Source organism: Miniopterus natalensis, chromosome 10, assembly GCF_054644295.1.
Source record: "Miniopterus natalensis isolate mMinNat1 chromosome 10, mMinNat1.hap1, whole genome shotgun sequence".
Classification (NCBI taxonomy): Eukaryota; Metazoa; Chordata; class Mammalia; order Chiroptera; family Miniopteridae; genus Miniopterus; species Miniopterus natalensis.
This window is the reverse complement of record NC_142090.1, coordinates 79,432,357-79,452,583: the sequence shown is the minus strand read 5'-3', so window position 1 is coordinate 79,452,583 and position 20,227 is coordinate 79,432,357. Positions and strand designations below refer to the sequence as shown.

General features: G+C 46.4%; 2 protein-coding genes across 3 annotated transcripts in view; both read left to right on the top strand.

Moving 5' to 3' along the window:
• Positions 1–3,476, top strand: part of TBX20 (T-box transcription factor 20) — a 31,163-nt gene extending 27,687 nt beyond the window's left edge. The window contains exons 7-8 of the mRNA XM_087821440.1: positions 886–995; positions 3,136–3,476. Of these exons, the coding sequence (XP_087677566.1) occupies positions 886–995; positions 3,136–3,476 (451 nt within the window). The remainder of the gene's footprint in view (positions 1–885; positions 996–3,135) is intronic.
• Positions 3,477–14,049: 10,573 nt separating this feature from the next.
• Positions 14,050–20,227, top strand: part of DPY19L2 (dpy-19 like 2) — a 36,704-nt gene continuing 30,526 nt past the window's right edge. Inside the window, exons 1-5 of one of the 2 annotated variants that reach the window (XM_087821439.1) lie at positions 14,050–14,171; positions 14,229–14,470; positions 16,867–16,891; positions 17,651–17,738; positions 20,003–20,140. In XM_087821439.1, coding sequence (XP_087677565.1) covers positions 14,050–14,171; positions 14,229–14,470; positions 16,867–16,891; positions 17,651–17,738; positions 20,003–20,140 — 615 coding nt within the window. The other variant, XM_087821438.1, reaches the window with a different exon arrangement.

Genomic DNA, 20,227 nt, shown 5'->3' with positions numbered 1-20,227 from the left:
CTAAGTAATGATACCAGGGATCTACCAAGGACAGAATGACTGTGATGTGCTGCTTCTAGAAAAGCAACGTATTTCACCAGGCAGTGATGCCCTGGGTCGTTTGGAAGATGATTTTTCTCGTGTGTGTAGAGCAGACACTAAACTCTGCTTTTGAGCTGAATGCTTGGGTGGAGCAGTTTATGTCCTGCGCTGGGAAGAGTCTGTGCCGCAGTGACACACGTCCATAACGGGCCCGCTGATGGTCATCCCTTCATGACTGTGCGCAGAGAAAATATTCTCTAGGGCATTTGTAGCCGGTTCCTTCCTCATGGGAAAATAACCACTTAATTCATTTCTAAGTTCCTCTCATATATTAACAGTATGACATGTGGCTCAGACTAAAAGGACATCGGCTTGAATGTCCTGTTGGTAAGGGTTGTTGTTTTATTAAGGGTTGCTCGGCTCACTTGACTTTTCTCTGAATGACCCAGGCTACCCAAAAAGACAGTCCCTCTGCAACACCATAGTGAACTCAGCCCTCTAGTGAGTGACATCGGCTGTGCAGGCTGCAGGCTCCAACATTATCAGCCTGTGGGATACAAAGATTAACATATATGGCAGGTGGCAGGTTGATTGATTAGGGTCCATGTCATGCCAACTTATCCTTTCCATTAATATACTTATTAATACAGATATTATTCCAGTTCCTATAGTTACATGCCTGAGGTCGCGTCTCTGAGAGGTCTGTGACGGAATGAACTATAAATGTTCGGGATGTCGCCTTCCCAGAAGTGGAGGGCTTTTGGCTGAGAAAATGTCCCTCCTGACTAGTAAACTGTCTGTGAGGCCCCCGTCCGTCCCGGGCACCTGCCCTTGGCTCACATGGCCTGCTGCTCTCTGACGCAGGGAGAGCGTGGAGAGCCTGATCCAGAAGCACTCCTACGCCCGCTCGCCCATCCGCACCTACGGGGACGACGACGTGCTGGGGGACGAGGCGCAGACGGCACAGACCCGAGGTGAGGGACCGCGACGTGCTGGGGACGAGGGGCGGGCGGCCCAGACCCGAGGTAAGGGACCGCGACGTGCTGGGGACGAGGGGCGGGCGGCCCAAACCCGAGGTGAGGGACCGCGACGTGCTGGGGACGAGGCGCAGACGGCCCAGACCCAAAGTGAGGGACCGCGACGTGCTGGGGACGCGGGGCGGGCGGCCCAGACCCGAGGTAAGGGACCGCGACGTGCTGGGGACGCGGGGCGGGCGGCCCAGACCCGAGGTAAGGGACCGCGACGTGCTGGGGACGCGGGGCGGGCGGCCCAGACCCGAGGTGAGGGACCGCGACGTGCTGGGGACGAGGGGCGGGCGGCCCAGACCCGAGGTAAGGGACCGCGACGTGCTGGGGACGAGGGGCGGGCGGCCCAGACCCGAGGTGAGGGACCGCGACGTGCTGGGGACGAGGCGCAGACGGCCCAGACCCAAAGTGAGGGACCGCGACGTGCTGGGGACGCGGGGCGGGCGGCCCAGACCCGAGGTGAGGGACCGCGACGTGCTGGGGACGAGGGGCGGGCGGCCCAGACCCGAGGTAAGGGACCGCGACGTGCTGGGGACGCGGGGCGGGCGGCCCAGACCCGAGGTAAGGGACCGCGACGTGCTGGGGACGCGGGGCGGGCGGCCCAGACCCGAGGTGAGGGACCGCGACGTGCTGGGGACGAGGGGCGGGCGGCCCAGACCCGAGGTAAGGGACCGCGACGTGCTGGGGACGCGGGGCGGGCGGCCCAGACCCGAGGTGAGGGACCGCGACGTGCTGGGGACGCGGGGCGGGCGGCCCAGACCCGAGGTGAGAGGGCACCGCCCCTGCCTGTGCAGCTGCTGGGAGCCCGAGAGCCCGGACCACTGGAGGCAGGTGGGGCGTGAGACCCTGACCTCGGGGAGCATGTGGGCCCCAAAGTATTTCAGGAGCCTCTTCAGAAACGGGCAGCCCCTGAGGCTGTGTCCACAGAGTCCAGGGTTTTGCTCTTGAGTCTTAAGAGATGCTGCTGCCTGAAGGTTTCCTGTGGGGTTTTTAGTAAAGAGACGAGGAGCCTCTGGCTCAGGGCTCAGGGCTCAGGAGTTACTTGTCTGAGATCTACTAACCAAAGAGCTGTAAGACTCGGGGGCAGCCCCTTGCTTTTTCTGCCCTCAGCTTTATAATCTGAATGCCTTTTTTCCCCCACTGGTTTTTAGAGAAAGAGGGAGGGGAAGGGAGAGATAGAAACATCACCCGGCTGCCTACTGCACGCCCCCCACTGGGCATAGGAATACCTTATTAGGATAGTGACAAACTGAAAACCTTGGAAAAAGATGCCCCTAGTGAAGGGCATAGGCGGAGGCAGTGGCCCCAGTGGGGAGCTTGGGGGGCGCTGGAAGCTCCTCTGTTGAAAGGCCCAGGGAGGAGCCCTCTGCGCCTGGGAGTCCTGAGAAAAGAGGCCAGAGGGCCCGAGCCCTGGGCACAGGGGTGTTTGCATGGACAGAGAGCCCTCTGTCATATTTTAATGTCCATCATATAGAAAGAGCCTAATCAGTCACAACATAGAACATTTATTATAACTAAATCCACAGAAGCTACTAGTAATTATACGATGGGAAAATTCGATGTAGACTCCTGTTTAAATGTCTGGATGTCCTGATGTAAGAACAAGTTGCTTTGTGACTTGTCAAATAGTTAATAAAAAATTATGGAAGCTGAACAAGAAAGAAAAGAAGAACACACAGTGGGTCCTCACAGTGACTTTGGAAACCGGCAGCTGTGTGAGGCCCCTGTGCCCCCCTCCTTATGCGACGGGGGTGCTGCGGAGGTTCGGACAGGTACCAGCTGCTGGAGCTCCTGTGAAGGGAATCAGGTCATTGCCTTGGGGTAGGGAGCCATGTTTTGGCCACTCTCTGGGAGTATGCAGGCCATCTAACGAGTTAAGTCATTTTCTATTTAGTAAACTCTCTTCCATATATGGTGTAAATGATTTTTTTTCTAGAAAGGTAGATTTGCCTCATGGTTGACACGTTTGTCTCTTTGAATTGCAGATCTATGCCATGTTTCTTTAAATAAGTTGATCCTTACAGATAAATAATAAAACTCTCCATTTGCACACTTCCAGTCTCATGCGTATTTCCCCCCCGCCCCCCAGGGTCGGCCTTTACAACATCCGATAACTTGTCGCTCAGCTCCTGGGTGTCATCGTCGTCCAGTTTCCCTGGATTTCAGCATCCACAGTCCCTGACTGCTCTTGGCACCAGCACAGCCTCCATAGCCACGCCCATTCCTCACCCCATCCAGGGCTCTCTGCCGCCATACAGCCGACTTGGGATGCCTCTCACGCCCTCGGCCATCGCCAGCTCCATGCAGGGGAGTGGCCCGACCTTCCCCTCCTTCCACATGCCCCGGTACCATCACTACTTCCAGCAGGGGCCCTACGCTGCTATCCAAGGACTGCGCCACTCCTCTGCTGTGATGACGCCATTCGTATGACTCTTCTGAAAGCAGGAGCATCCAAATTCAGAACGTGCAAATGGGTATGGAAAGAGAGGACAGGGTTGGGTGGGTGGGGTCTGGAGGGTTGGAGCCAGGGCTCTCCAGGAGACATGCGATCTGTTCATGAGGAGAGCTGGACTCACAATAAAGCCTACTGTGGAGGGAATGCACCATGGACCAGGATTCATCCGGAGGCGTGGGTGGCTCTTGGGTTCGAGAACGAATCCGTTTAAAGGCCTCAGCCAGCCTAAGTCCATCCTGCAACTGATAAGGATATCAATTCACCCAGAAAGGTTAATAATACAAAGTAGATGAATCTTAAAGTGCATTATTCCTAGTGGTTAAAAACACTGCGTTGATGCAGTAATGTATAAAATCAACGTGTATAGGTTTTCTTTCTGCTATCCACAGGTTAAAAGAATCTTCAGACAGGCAATACTATATAACATACCAACCGTAATGCTTCATGATTAACTTAAGTCCACTTCTCCCCGTAGAAAATGAGAGCCAGTAGGAAACCTGGTAGCGCTGTAGCGTAAGCATGTTCAGTTTTCCTTTGCGTTAGCTGCCCGGGCAGGAGCTGCGGTCACGCTAAGGCACCCTGCTTTGTGGATGAACAGTTGGTAATGACGTCACAAAGTTCCTTTTGTACCATGGAAGGGCCAGGACCTGACAAGCACTTTCTCAGTCTTGTCTTCTTTCTTCCTAATTCTCTTTCTTGCAATCACTTGCCATGGAGGTAGGAAAAATCTTCTGTGTACAGTTTTGAAGCAAGAGGCTCTGTGTGTTACATCGTAAAATAGGGTTTATTTTTACTACTGACTTGCTCAGTGAGGAACACTCTTAAGCTACTCCATGGTGACACGGGAGGTTTCCTGTCACCTGTAGCTGCAAAAAGAGCTGGTGGCCCTGTTCTGAAAGGCACTTCTCTGCCATTGGTGCCAAAGGCCCCTCTGTGCCCAGAAGGAGTTAGATGTCCACAGATCTGATCTGTCCGTTTTCTTACTGTTACGTTCACTGGCTCCTTTACCATTTTTCTAGCCTATTATATGAAATTACATGTTACTCAATGACTCTCCAACTGAAACATTTCTTATAAGTAATCTAAATATTTACCCACTTTATTTCCAGCTCTTGCTGTCTTCTTAATCCTTCCTCGAATGTTGTATAGTAATTAATTATATTTTAGCTATATATAATTTCTATATTATTTTTGGGCAGCATAGTATATATCTAAACATTTACCGTCAGGGTACTACATTTGGTGTTTTGCAACAGTTCGTGACCCTAATAACAAATTTAATGACATTTGTAGTCCTTCAACTTTAGATATAATGCAGTCTAGCTACAGGATATAGCCCATCTTCTTCACAAAACTCCCCAAACTCTGTTTTAATGTAATCTAAATTTTCTAAGCAATAGTCATGTTACTCTGTCTGACTGCAAAAGCATCAAATCTGTCCAAGGAGATGGGAACTTGCAGCTGAGCGTAGAGGTGTATTTCAGAGTAAATGCGATATACCTATCACACCTGACTCCCCTGGGGTTTTATTGGATTGCTTTAAGGTTAGGCTTGCCCATAGCAAATGCCTGTCTTGCGCATTTCCAGCTCGTGAAACAAGGCAGAGTGGCGTAGCCCGTCTGTGGGATGCTGTCGTCGGACTTGGCAATGGCCGTTCTCTACTGTGTCCCTGAGCTAATGGAGGAGCATGGGCTGTGCTAACCGAGCATCTCAGAGCCTGTGGCAGACTCTGGAGGCTGATCTATAGCTTCTGGCATGCTATGCTCTCGTATGCACAGGTAGTTCTTTTTTCCAAACACAGCACAGATGTGCATTTCCTTTGAAAAGCAGTTATGAGTAATGTTTAAATATCCATAGAGCTTAGGATAGGGATTTAATATTTAATAGCTGGCCTGTTGCCAGTGGCTCCTTTCAAGACAGAGTACGGCTGCTTAAAGCAGGAACAACAGCAGTAGACACTATTTTACGCGATGCTTAGTAGCCTGGCAAATTACTGGTCTACTAAAGTGAATCGTAGCTGAATTTTCTTTTCAGTGAGAATGAAAGCATCGTTTTAATACTGTTTTGATATTTTTCCCAGTCGGCGTGTCTCAATGGAGGGTGTGTGTTTTTGTTAAATGTCCAGACTTTATCACTTTATTTTGTCATTAAGCAATAAGACTAAAAATAACTAGAGTGCTTAGAGAAAAGACTAAGACATCAAAGCATGCTATTGGAAAATGACACCTGAAATTCTAAATTGGATATATTTTTAAGTATTTGGTTTTATTTGAACCAGAAAAAAAAGCACAAGGGAAAATGGAACTCCACCGATTAGAGTCACTGTCTGCATGGGAACCAGGGATAGGAATTTACCCCACCCGAGTCTTTAGGAGCTTTTTGGGTTATTGATTCTTACTTAACTCCTTGGTTATTTAAGATTTAAAACTCTTAAGTCTATCTTACCAAAAGTAATTGCAAGAACTAGATAATTAGTGGAAAGCCAATTGAATAAGAGAGAGCATGAGCTACAGTGTATTTGGAGCAAGTTCAGGTTTTCCCTCCAGGTGTATCTCAGTATCAGAAGCATGGCGAATGCGCAGGGCTGCTAGAAAGAGGCCCTGCCGCAACTGCTCCATCAAACTCCAAGAAGTGAATTCACAACTTAGTGGGCCTGCGTCTGTGATTTGTTTTCAAAGCATTTATCAATAATTCTAAGTTCTATTATTTCTTCTACTTAGTAAATCTTCCCCCTCCTCTGCCCACCCGTAGCAATATAAAGATAAACATATCCAGCTTGTGTCTAACATATCACCAATTCTTAGGCTACAGGGTCTACGGCGATGAATTCATATTGCATTGCTGGGCCTTCTGAGTTTATAACAATGGCATGTTATCCAGAAGGTCTGCCACCATCCCTCGTAGGTGGGCACAGAGGAGGAGCTATGGTATAGGAGTCACACTGATTTCTGGGGTATTCCAGGATCTCCCTTCCCCCACCCTTATCCAAATCTCTGACATTGCACAACATCCCCCCCGCAAAAAAGAAAAACAAAACCTTGTAAAAGCCCAAGAACTGAGTATTCTTAGAAGCATCCTTACCCCATACCACTCATGAATTTCCCAGAAAGATGGTAAGGTAGTTATCCCAATTCCGAGCATCACACTAGCTTTTCAGGCTTCCTGCTTGTATTTAGCTGAATTATATAGAGAAATTAAGGCTCCAGTAAAGTAAGTGAAGGGACTGCACCACCGGTTAAAGACAGTCAAGCTTAGCTGGGACTCAGTGACTCAAGTTCAAAAATCTGGTTACGGAATGGACAGGTCACGCATTGTAAGAAAAACTCTCTTTTTCCTCAATCTTCCATTCACCAGGTAAGGAAAACTGTTTTCAGTATTAAACGTGTATACACTTGATCTTTATTATGAGGAAAACAATATTATACCCTAAATCTAGACAGCCCGGATGGGAAGAAAGCCCTGGACGGAAAAGGTCTTCAGGGCTCCTTTAGAGAATCCCACTGGGGTAGACGATGGATTTTATACATTTCTATGTTATTTCAGAATGTAGGGATTTTATGTAAACAAGCAAAGGGAAGGTTACAAACTCCTAAAACTTCAGAAAATCAAAATCCTTTCTTCACTGCTGTCCATTCCCTGCCAGTTTTCAAACAGTCCAGTCCTCATCTCTCTGCAGCACGCTTACATGTGCCTAGGTTCATCGATAAATGTTGGACAGGCAGATATTCCCAAAGGATTTTCTGGCCCTTCTTTCTCTGTCCATGCCTTAAATAATTCCAATTCCCTCCCCCTGACAATAAGAAAATTAAAACATTTTGGCAAAAATAATACATTTGGACAAAAAATACGGTTTGTTGTATTTTACTTCTGGTACATTATAATAGTGTATTTAGTTGTTTTTTTCTTAGTTTCAGAAACCTAAAAGAAGGTCTTTGATTTCTTAAGGAAGAAAAAAATTGGATTAGCCTTTTGAGTAGAGTTTCTCACCATTCTGTCGTTTGCTGTGTCCCTTTGCTTCATGAATTGCGTGAGAACAGTCACTGTAATGGTGTGTGTGTTGGGGGCTGCGGGAAGGGCATGGGAAATGTTTTATGAAAAAAGAAGTTATAAGCCTAATACTAAGAAGTAACATCTAACGAAGTTCTTTTTAAGTGCAATATATTTATTTCTGCTAGAAATGTATTATCAACATTGTGTAATATTTGAAGCATTACATGTTATTTGTAAACAGCTTAAAATTATATATTACCCAAAGTTGTACAGAAGTATACATGTGTGCATATTAATTTCTTTCATTAAAAACGGTGTGGTTTTGATACACACACACATTTACACCTTCATTTCTGACACAGTGTGCTTCGTGACTTTAGATACCTGTTTCCTTATCTGGAAAGAACAGGAGGATTCGGTAAGGTCAGAGGTCGCGACAGGCCATTCCCAGGCCAGATGCAGCCAAAGGATTACCACGTGGGGTTTGGGTTTTGCCTTTGAAAACCCATAGAGAAGACATTATTCTCAAGACCCCACTAGTTCCAGATGTCCTGTGCCTGGTCCCCTTCACTCATTTGCTCTCCCTGATGAACCTGGGAGAGCCGGGACTTTGCACCTCTGTGCATAGAAAGATACGGAGACGCCACGAAGCTTAGAGGACTCCCACCTCCCATCCAGCCCTGAGCTCTCGGATGTGATGTAATGACACTACACAGCAGGCTGACACAAAATAAGATTAGCCAACCCAGCCTTAAATCCTTCTTCCACATGACAGGCCTTCAGAGCGGCCGACGCTGGCAGGCTTTCTGCTCTTGCACCCCCTAATCTATTCCCCGCATTTTCTGTGCATGCCAAACACCAACCTTGTAACAGTCTTTCACTTGGGATAATTCCAAGCTTACAGGAAAGGTGCAAGAATAGTACAAAGAAACCCTGTATACTCTTTACCTATTTTTCCCAAGTAATTCAAAGTGTATTTCCTAAAACCAGGAAGATTCCATGAAATATCCATGGCAGAGTCAGCCACCTCGGGAAATTTAACAGTGATATAATACTGTGATCTACCATCTGTACTCCAATTTCGTCAAATGACTCATGACGTCCTCTGTAGAGTATCTTTTCCTTCAGTACCGATCCAGTTGAGGGTCACATATTGGGTTTTGTTATGTTTCTTTAGTCTCCTTTAATCTGACACAGTTGCTCAGCCTTTCTTTGTCTTCTGTGGCAAAAAAAAATATTCTTGTTGTTCAATGGTTTATAATTAAAATCCTTAGTCATCTTGATGCACAAGTCATCCCAGATTTGGTCATTGGGAGCCCCTTGAGCTGGCTCCTGTGTCCTTTTGACATGCCCCAATTTCTGGCGTGACACTACCCAACTGTGAGAACGTGGGATTAGATAGTGTGGTCACTGCACAACCTCATGAATATACTAAAGTCAGTGAATCCTACACTTAAAAGAATGCATGTTATGGTGTGTGAATTATATCTCATTAAAGCTGTTATTTTAAAATGCAAAAGAGAAAAGATAGCCAGCAGATCTTTTCATTCTTTGGGGCCCAACTTGTCAGCTTTGAGGACTTCCAGGGGAGTCGATCTTGCGTACTTGGGAGTTAAGAGTGAGTGGTCTCGAGTCTTCTCCTTGCCTGAACTTACTTTATCTGTAAAAAGGAGATAATATTGCCTATTTGATAGCACTGTGTGGCCTGAGGCTCTCAACTTATATTAGTTTCTTTTTACCCCTTCAATTTTTTCCCCAAGAAGAATTAGAGCTGGCTTTGGACTCCCTGGGAAAGAGAGAGATCATGTAAATTCTCCTCCATCCTGAGCCTTGACGTGGCCATAACTGCCACCTTTTTTATAAGACATTTGCTGTATCTATACACTTTATATGCATTATCTTAATCGTTGCAACGACTGTGTGAGGTAGGAGCTAGTATTCCCATTTGAAGTGTGAGATAACTGAGGCTTAGCGAGAGTAAGTACCAGTAAGCAGCAAAGCCAGATCCAAGTCCTGCCTGTGCTCGTAGCTAACACCCTGCTCTAACCCCTCACATGAATAGCTCTAACTTCTAAGGATAAAAAAGTTTACCTTGCCTTTTCTGAACCCAGGTATGCGGCCTAAAGAAACATGAAAACTGCAACTCAACACTTTTTCTCCTATTGGATTATAAGTTGTCACTGTAAGTGTCTCAAGAAGAGTATGAACAAACTGCAGACCAGGAGGGAATGTTAAAGGCCCACATTTGTCCTCGTGGGTGGGTAACATCCATGCTGAAGCGGGACTCGGCTGCCCCAGCGACAGTCTGCCGGGCTTGATGGGAACACTTACTACTTATTTAGGGCCTGCCATCCAGGCTGCTGGAGGAGAGAAGTAATTAGAAAGCAGGAGCAATGGAGCCCCCTGCGCCTAGAGCCTGCACAGCAGTGAAGTCAGGGAGGACCTGGGGCAGAGCCCAGGCCGCAGTGGAGCCGGGCTGCAGCTGGGCTGACCAGGCTAGAGAGAGGGGTAGGCTGAGCTCCCCTGGGTCGGCAGAGACAGGTGTGGCAACTGGAGGACAGGATGCACTGCAGAGGGTCACACGCTCAGGGTGGAATCAGAACACAGAGCTGGAGAGAAGGGAAGCCCTGGAAAGAAGAGGGCTTGCTACAGGGCACTGTATGGACTCGGCAGGTATATCCTTCCGGCTACCCAAATCTATGTACACATCCTAACTAGAATTAAATAAGTTGAAAAGACTTTAATAAGGCCGTGCGGCCCAAAATCTTTATTTCATAGTTGAGGAAACCAGAGATGGAGAAATAAATTGCCCAAAACATACTGGGCCCAGTCCGGTGATATTTCTAGACCATTGTGTCATAATCAAAGTTAAATCCATCTAAAATGTTACGTAATATAAAACATAGCATGCAGATGCCTTATGCAGCATTGCCATGTTTACGATTTTGCACTTATATTTTATAATTCTTTAATATATTCTGAGACTTCTGCTTATCAGTATTGAATGTAATAATCCTTGTATTAGTCACTTTGGTGGTAAGTGACGATAATCTCAACATGTTGGAGTTTGTACATAGAACTGTCGCCAGGGTGGTATGTGTATACATGTATGTGGTTTTGTATATGTGCGTTGTCAATTAACAATATGTACTGAGTACCTTCTGCTGACGTCAGTGTGCATAAACTATACAATCGGTCAGTCTCCCCATGCAGGGGGTGAAGGAATCCTCTTTATTCCATTAATCCATGAGGCTGTTCAAGGTCAAGGAGGTCTCAATTCATCTGATAAAGGCCTGGGGACCTAACCAGAGTATGGGTGGCCGGGAGAGCCCCAGCTGAGAAGGAGAGTAGGCCCCTCATGGACGCAGAGAGTAGACTAGAGCTCCTAGAAATTCCAGCTGCTTACAGATGCCGTTTCTCCCTCGGACGTCTGCATGGTGCCGGCAGGGGTGCTCAAAGCGGCACACGCGGGTACTTTCGAGCTGCTTCGCTGCAACTTGCCCATTTTCCATTTTCTCCTGTGGGGACGCGCCCGAGCCCAGTTTGGATTTCTGCATGCTCTACCGAGTAATTCAACAGCAGCAAAGGCGCTGTTTCAAAAGGAATCACTCAAGATACATGATGGTTTTAAACTAAAACAGTTGTTTTATAATATATACATGTGCAAAGATATTTCTTTCAGTGGAGGTAACTGAAGAAAAATTTGAAAACATCTTTTGACAAGTATATATCACATGTTAAATTAGAAAACAAATAGCCGTACTTAGGGCTATTCTATTTTTTGGAGACTAAAATAGAGAAAACTAAGCAAAAAGGTTTTTTTCATCTTTGTGAATTGATAGGAAGTCTTGCAAAAGTATAAGATATAAATCGCATTTGGTCTACCTTTTTAAAAACTTCTTAATTGAAATGAATAAAATTACTAAATCAAATTGCTCTAAAAGAATCTTGGATATGTGGTTCAACTAGCTAACATAATTATGAGAGCCTCAGAATTTTGTTACCATCTTTGGGACTAATGATGACAAACTAGAGATAAATATTTGGGTGCCAATTCCAACTCCTTGCACCATAAGAGAAAAAAAAGTACTTTAATGTAAAAGAAACTGTGAAACAGCACAAATACCCATCTCTTATGCAGAAGAGTATCAATTAAAGTGAAATTAGTATTTGAAATGATCAAATTTCAGGTAGGAAATTTCAAAATTTCAAAATGTTGCTCATTGAGCTACATCTCTTTCCCATTCCATATAACCACACTAGACAAAGATGTAACTGAGCTACTCACTTAAATTTATATCTATTTGTGCAAAGTTAAAACATTTAAATTTGATTACAAAATTATCTGAATCAATTAAAGTCATTACTGTATTAAATGGAAAACCAAACTTTGCCCATGATGAATATCTTAATTATTTTGATAAATGAAATATGCAATGCAATTATTCTTATGCAGGGTTACATTTGGAATTTTCATAAATTTTACATTGAGTAAACTGATGTATTACAAGAACAGTGATTTTTCTTTTTAAGAATAAAATACGAAACTATCTAAAATGTTAAATTCTGATTTACAAGGTATTATTGCCATCTGCTGGTCATACAGTTTCATTGCATTTTTTGCAAACGACCAAAAACGGAGGTGAGGTTTAGATATAGATGACTGCATTCAAAATCGCTCAGTAAAAGAAATAATTTGCCAAATCATGAGGTATCTCCATTGCAAAGTGGATACGATACTGTGGGAATATATTATATTATATCAAATTATACTGTATTACTTTAATTGTCAGTTCATCACAGAATAAGTATCTGGCATACTGTTTTAAGTTATTGTCATTAATAAGCATATAGCTAAAATATGACCCAAACAACTCTCTGCTCAAAGTTAGTACATCAAAATAAGTGGCTGCTGTTAGATAAGTTATAAAAAGATGAAAGCATGCCATGATTCTAGTCAACGGAATAAACTAAGTGCCATGTTTTTCTTCACCTAAGGCAAATCGATTCTCTCCTTAGTAACAGAATGAAATGAATAATTATTTCGGCGAATGTCAGTTTTCTGAGTTAACTAAGGAACCTAGAACTTGTGTTACTGTTTAATAATAGAACGCATAGCTAATGACAAAGAATCCAGGTACGAAAAAACTAAAAAGTAATACTCATCACTATACTCTGAATATGATCAATCTAGAGCAAGATATAAAAACTTTTTTTGCCAGGCTGGTGTGACTCAGAACCAAGAGGTCACCATTCTGTTCCTGGACAGGGCAGTGCCCAGGTTGCGGGCTCCATCCCCAGTAGGGGGCCTGCAGGAGGCAGCCCATGGATGTTTCTCTCTCTATATCCCTCTTCCTTCCTATAAAAACAATTTTTAAAAAAGATCCGAGGACTTTTTTAAATTATTAAGCTTGTACTATGTTTTAGGTGCCTCAGCATTTTTCAGGCGAGGAAATAAATGGAGTGGCCAGGTTACTAGCTTAAGTCCCGCGCTGGTCATCCTGCATAGACGGCCCTGTGTGTGAAAGATTTAGACCCAGCCTGGCACACAGTCAGCTGTGTGTGTGCTGCCATCTGAGTCACTACCTACGTCCTGCTTTCACCTTTCACACTGCAGCGCGAGCATTTGCCTGCATCATTAAATATCCAAATGACTTTAGTCAACTTAGTGATGAATGCTGCGCTGCGTGCACGGCCTGCCATTCACCGCTTGGTGTTGAGGTTATTCCTAATTTTTAACTGATACAAATAGTGGTACAATGAACATTCTTATAAAAATATTTTTAAATGATACAAATGACCATATTTGTACTTCCAAGGGCTAGACCAAGGGTAAGAATATGCTTTACTCTGTTAGGACACTGAGCGTCCAAAGGCTAATGGAAACTCCAGGAAACAAATTGATGAATAAGGGAAACCTAGGAAATATGGGCGGGGCACGTGGGGGCTGCGTGGGGGCCTGCGTGGGGTGGTGCACGTGGCGCGGTGCACGTGGGGGGCGGTGCGCGTGGCGGGCTGCGTGGGGGCGGTGCGCTTGGCGCGGTACATGTGGGGGGCGGCGTGAGGGCGGTGCACGTGGCGCGGTGCACGTGGGGGCGGTGCACGTGGCGCGGTGCACGTGGGGGGCTGTGTGGGGGGCGGTGCGCGTGGCGCGGTGCACGTGGCGGGCTGCGTGGGGGGCGGTGCGCGTGGCGCGGTGCACGTGGCGGGCTGCGTGGGGGGCGGTGCGCGTGGCGCGGTGCACGTGGCGGGCTGCGTGGGGGGCGGTGCGCGTGGCGCGGTGCACGTGGGGGGCGGTGCGCGTGGCGCGGTGCACGTGGCGGGCTGCGTGGGGGGCGGTGCGCGTGGCGCGGTGCACGTGGCGCGGTGCACGTGGAGCTGCGCGCGGCCGGCGCGGAGCGGCGCGGGCCGCCGGGCCCTCACGCCCCCTCGGGGTCTCGGTCGCCTTGACGACAGGGAGGCCCGCAACGGCGGCGGGCCGAGTCGTTGAGGCTGCGAGCCCCCGGGCGCGCCCGCGCCGTGAGAGCCCAGCTCCATCCGACCGGGGACTATGAGAAAATGCTCGGGCAGAGGAGGAATAAGCCCAGAAAGGCGGCCCCGGAGCCGGGGCCCTCTCCCCGCGCCGCGCAGCCCAGGCGGCGGCGCCGGGCCCCCGGGGCTGGGGAGCCGGACATGGACGAGTCGCCGCGGGAGGAGGCGGAGAAGCCGGGGCCGCCCGCGCCCAAGCCCAGGCCCAGGCCCAGGCCCAAGCCCAAGCCCAGGCCCGTAGGCGGCGGCAACCTGCCCAGGGCCGCCCGGCCCCACTCCCCGCGGAGGCCCCGAAAGTCCAAAGCGCAGAATTGCGTGCAAATGCAAGTGGTCGCCAAGAGCCTGTTCCTGCAGCGCTTCCAGTTTCTCAACTGCGTCCTGGAGCAGCTGCGCGACAAGGTGCACGTGTTGCGGAGGCGCCAGCTGTCGCTGCGGGCCACCGCAGGCCTAGGTGAGCGCCGCGGGCCCTCTGCGCCTGGGCTTGGGGCGGTTTGGGGGCGTCTGGAAGAGGACCCGTCTCACAGGCAAGCCTAGTAGCAGTAATGGGTGCCAAGGGCCCAGCTCCGGAAGTCGCTGGCGAAGTCCCCAGCCCCCTTAGTTCTTGGTTTCAGACATTTTCCGGGGTCACCTGGACGTCACCGACAAAATTTCATCATCAGGGCACCCGTTTATCACAGCGCGTAAAAATGAGGGGTTAGCTGCTGAGGGGCAGACCTTGTTAAGGATGGAATTAAAGACACGCATTTGAGAAGCTAACTATGGAGAAGAGAGAAAAGCAAGGATGACTGTAGAGGAACCTCCAAGTGGGCAGAAGTTTGGGATGCTTGTGGCAAATGGTCTTTGTTTCAGTAACTGTAAGACTGGGTCACGTTCAGAGGTGAGGTTAGTAGGACCCAGGGGCCCAGGAGACCTGCGTTACCACCACGCCTTATGCATTTCCGATATTGGCATTATTACACCTTATCATTTGATCAGGTGTGGAATGTGGGTAAGGGGAGGGAGTGAGAGGCGGAGAATATTGGTGAGGACTTTGGGAAAGCTAGATGGATTTGGTAGGATATTTCACTTTCCCTTTTCCTGAAGTATAACTTTTAAGAGTTTCCACCAGTCTATATAGTTGTCTGGAAAATAAGAAAGAGCATACAAATGTAGCTGAATAGGACACTCTCTGTGTATTTTATTGATTTTTTAATTGATTTGGGGCTTTTTTTGAGAAAGAGAAATATTGGCTGCCTCCTGCACGCACCCTACCGGCGACCGAGCCCGCAACCTTTCAGTGCAGAGGCCGGCACCGAACCCACTGAGCCACAGGGGCCAGGGCCAGTGTCTGTGTATTTTAAAGCCAGTGAAGCCTGATCAGAGGGGCATCTGTTTCAAGTTCAGAGAGAGGGTACAGGTTTAACTTCAAAGTGGCTCAGGGTATATCATATATTAGTAGAAAGAGTTAACGTGCATAGCGAATGTATACTTTTTCTGTAAAGAGCCAGGTAGTAAGTATTTTAAGCTCCGCGGGCCACATACAGTCTCCATCACTTGTTCTCCTTCCTTTTTATAGCCTTTAAAAATGTAACAACCATTGTTAGCTAGTGGACAGGAACAGAGAGTCGCCTTCAGTTTGCTGATCATGGTATAAAACAAGCAAATCTGAGACGTATTGAGCAGTTGTAGGGGCGAGCCCAGGATGGTTAGGAACACGGAAGAAGACCCGGAGACGTGATTGGGAGCCTTCAGCATTGCAGGATTTTATTATTATTAATTGACTTATTGATTAATTTGCACTTATTTTGTTGGCCAAGTTGAGTAATTTTTTTTTAATTTTTAAGAGGTTAATATAAAATGTCTTGCCAAGTATATTTTGGAACAACCATAAGAAATACTATTATAAAATCTTGGCGAGGAGGCAGGACATCAGGAATAGGTAAGTAAATTCACTCCTCTGTGACAGTAACAAAACTACTTGGAATATTATGAGAAACAACATTTTCAGATCCTTAGAAACTAACCAGAGGTTTACAACAATCTAGAGTGCATTTATTCAAGAAAAACTGCTGGAACCCTGTAAGAACAGTGGGGTTTGTGGGGTTTTAGTTGGCCTCTTGCCATCCCTTCTCCCCCACTCCATGATATCCTTGGAAATAAGGAGTCCCAGCCACCAGAGGGGACAGTGTTTGGAGCTCCTCAAAAAGCCCACAGCAGTATCAGGGTTTGCCCTGCCTGGCAGCTCCATGATAAGCCTCATTCCTAGGACACTGACGTGGGGACTCCAGATGAGCCGCCCTGGCCAGGAGTCTGGGGGCTCTCAAGGCTCAGCAAAGGTTTGACTTGCCCCAAGGGGAGTTCAGGTACTGCTGAGGCCGCACTTCCTGCCTTTGCCATCTTCTGATGAGCACCAGGGAAAGTGGGCCAGAGTGGCTCCTGTTGGCTCGAGTCACTTCTCAAAGGACTGAGCTGATCATAGTGTGTATATGTGGTTCTTTTTAAAACTTGATGTAAATAAGTAGAGAGTAACAGGGAAAATAAGAGAGAATGATACTGAAAAAAATCACAAAAAGGTCCAAATCATTAGCAATTTCATCACTCGTTTGCAAATGAAGTCAATGAGATATAGTCTTCCAAGTGTCTCCCTCTGCCCCCCCTCCCCCCCGAGGTAAGCTCTGCTCACAATTTGTTTTATGAGCTTCTGGGATTTTCCTGATGTTACGTAGACAGAATTAGCTAGCCACCATGCTCTAGTGAGCGCTCTCTAGACATAGAGGGGGGGATGCATTTGGAATAGTTGTTTTAAGGGTATATTATAATTACCATAAGAAGGCCGCCTTCAATGACTCTTCTTTTTTCTTTTCCCAGCTGCCTTTGTGGGAGTTTTGCACTGGTAAGATTAGTTTCCATTTGAAATAAAAGCATTTGAATTAAAAAATGGCATCACTGTTTGCATACCTTAACAGCTTTAGTTAGATTTTCTAGTGTACTCTGCATGTTTATTTCATCTAAACTCCCTTATTTTACAGTAATGGTATGTTAGTTGACATAAACTTAGAGATAAAGTTTTAGGGGTGATGTAGGGAATTTTTATTTTCTACTCACTGGAAAGAGTCTGCTGTGTAAAGGAAGGAAAGCACAGTTGCTCCCTGTAACTCATTTTGTGCATCACATATGCTTTCATCTCTGCTGCCTACAGCTATTGCTTTCAGTTGCACCAATAAAACATCTTGACCCACAGTCCTGGGTTCTCTGACACTTGAAACTGATTCTTTGTATGGAATTACCCTTATTTATAACTGCTTCAGTATAAAGTAGTTTTATTTAAAATGATATCCCGAATGCTTTGCAGCAGTTACAGAGGCATATCCCAAACCTGGTGCATTAGAGGCGCTTGTGACATGACAAGCCAAGCCTTCCCTCTGTTCTGATGGAGAGGCCTGGAGTGGAGGCGCCCAGCGGGGGGCAGCACTAGAGGATAAATGCTAAAAACATGCAAGCTGGTGAGCTAGCTCTAAAGTTACCTCACTGTTTACTATAAGAATGTCTTCATTTTCATCTTCATGGTTTTGTACTTTATCTATAACTTGGTTATTTTAGGACTTGTTTGAAAAGACCTCGTTCTTCTAATATGTTCTTTTTTTCTTCCCAGGATACATTTAGTAACACTCTTTGAAAACGATCGTCACTTTTCTCACCTCTCATCTTTGGAACGGGAGATGACTTTTCGCACTGAAATGGTTAGGTCCTTTTTTCTAATGAATTAATTTGTAGTTGAATAATATCAAGGCTGTAAGGTGGACATTTGTGAGGAACTGAGAAGCATTTTTGATGAACAGCACTGTTTCTCCAGCAGTGACTTGGGGTCATGGCTCAAGTAGGAAGTGGCTTTGGGTCCTTTCACTTACCTCGTTTTCTCCTCTCCTGGTGCAGACTTAGACTCTAAGATGATAAAGGTCGATCGCGACAGCTGCGGAAGGGTAGGACAGGACAGCATTTAAGACGTGAAATGGTATCAGGTGTTACCAGAAATGGCTCGCTGTTGGGTTAGAGGTGGGAGACCCCATCTGTGTTTTTCCTGGCTTTTTTTTTTTTAGCTCTTGCCTTCAAGATAACCTCTGTTAAGAGGTTACTTTGTAATCTCTTTACCAATTTTCCTTATTTTGACACCTGATCTGTAAAATGGAGATCACACCACCTGCCATGCATATTTCATGCTGTTATTGTGAGGATGAGATGGGGTAGCGAAAGCCAGCATTGCAGAAGTTTACAGCTGAGAGCCGGGGCGCAGCGAAGAGCTCAGACGGGCCTCCCCGTTCCATAGCCTCTGCTTGTTTTGTTTTGTTTTATTTTTAATTGTGGCTCAATCAAAATTAAAACTATGTTAAAACTTTTTAAATAGCAAAAATTACCATTTCAGCTATTTTTATGTGTACAGTCCTGTGGCATTACATACATTTATGTTGTGCAACCGTCACCACCACCCATCTCCAGAAGTTTTTCTTGCAAAGAGAAACTGTACCCGTTAAAGACTTAACTGTCCCTTCCCTTCCCCAGCCCCTGGTCACTGCCCTTCTACTTCCCGTCCCTCTGAATTTGCCTATTCTAGGTCCCTCAGCCAGTGCTTTTTACACTCGCCCTTATAGCCCCCTGAAAGCTTTGAAGAGTTGGCTACTCTAGCATCTGTATGGCATTCGCATTTTTGATATTTTATAGGTATTATACTCTTTGGGGGAAGGGGAGCTTTTATTTTTATTTTTTCCATCACCATTTATCCCCTCTCTGCCCTCTTCCACCTCCTCCCATCCCCTTCCCTCCCTCAATTTTCAAAGAAAGGACAAAAATATTAAATAAGAAGCATTAGCTGTGGCAGAGTGGGCTTGGATGACCGGCGGCCACTGGGTTCAGACGGAAACTCTGTGTATCCCTGAGTGATGACGTCTCAGTGATCCGCCTGTGAACTAGGAACAATGACAGCCTTAGAGGGTTTTACTGAAAAGGGAGATAATGAACAGAAACAATGGCTGCTATTAATAAAAGTGTATGATATATTTTCTCTTTCTCTAAATATTGCCTTATGCCTGTTACACATCCTGTCAGTGTCAAATTGCCTGCTGCCCTCATAAGCAGAAAGAAAAAAATCCTTAAATGAATTCGTTTTCCCAGCACCAACTACGACATCTCTTTCAGACACCGTTCAGCTAAACACACCTTCGGCTGAGCAGCCACTGCTGTTGCTGAATCTCTCCGAGATAAAGTGGTTGTATGAGGCTCAGTGAGGGTTGAGTTGAAGATTGTTTTCCAGGTTTTTGGGGAGAGTATTGCAAACAATGTGGCCCTTTATTTGCTTTGAGATTTTAGGAAGGAAATTGATGAGGGAAGTAATATGAACCAACATGCTGCTGTTCATCCTTGACTTTTTATTAGTCTGATAAAGTGGTTATTTCATGTGCTGGAACCATGCACTAAGCTCATCCCCTTCTTAGGACCCAGCATTTGTGTCATGAGCAACAGTTGACATGTGGTTAGCGTTCACTTCGTGCTGAACTGTGGGAAGTAAGTCGAAAGCATGAAGTTCCGTCTCATGATTATGATCATTATGTTATTTCATAAGGAGCTGAAAAAAGTAATTTTCTGTATGCAAAGTTATAAAGGACGTGAAGGATCTCTGTTAATGCCGATTCATCAGATCGCAACCTCTAGGCATCTAGAGGGGGCTGAAATTAGGCATGGCAGAGTTGAAAATATACTGATTACCCCCTTTAGGGTGTGGTTAGAAAAGCCCCTTGCAGCATGTAGCCACCAAGCGTGCAGGGCTTTTTCAGAGCTGCCGAACTTACGAGAGTAGCGCAGTGACAGCCGCAGCGGGGGCCTCTGCGGCCAGGAGCGGCGGGGAAACCAGGGGGCCGACTGCGCACCCTTCCCTGCGGGCGAAGGGCTGAAAGCACTTACAAAAATGGGTATTTTCACATTTTACCTACATGGACCGTTTGTGCCTTTTAAGGGACTTTATTATTCCTACTTCAAGACCATTATTGAAGCACCTTCATTCTTGGAAGGACTGTGGACGATTATGAACGACAGGCTCACCGAATATCCCCTTGTAATCAATACCGTGAAACGCTTCCACCTGTATCCGGAGGTGAGTGGAACTAGAGGGCTGCTTTTGAATTAGATAAAAATACTAAGTAAGCGCAATGGTGTAATACAAAGGAGGGGACCTTCGGGT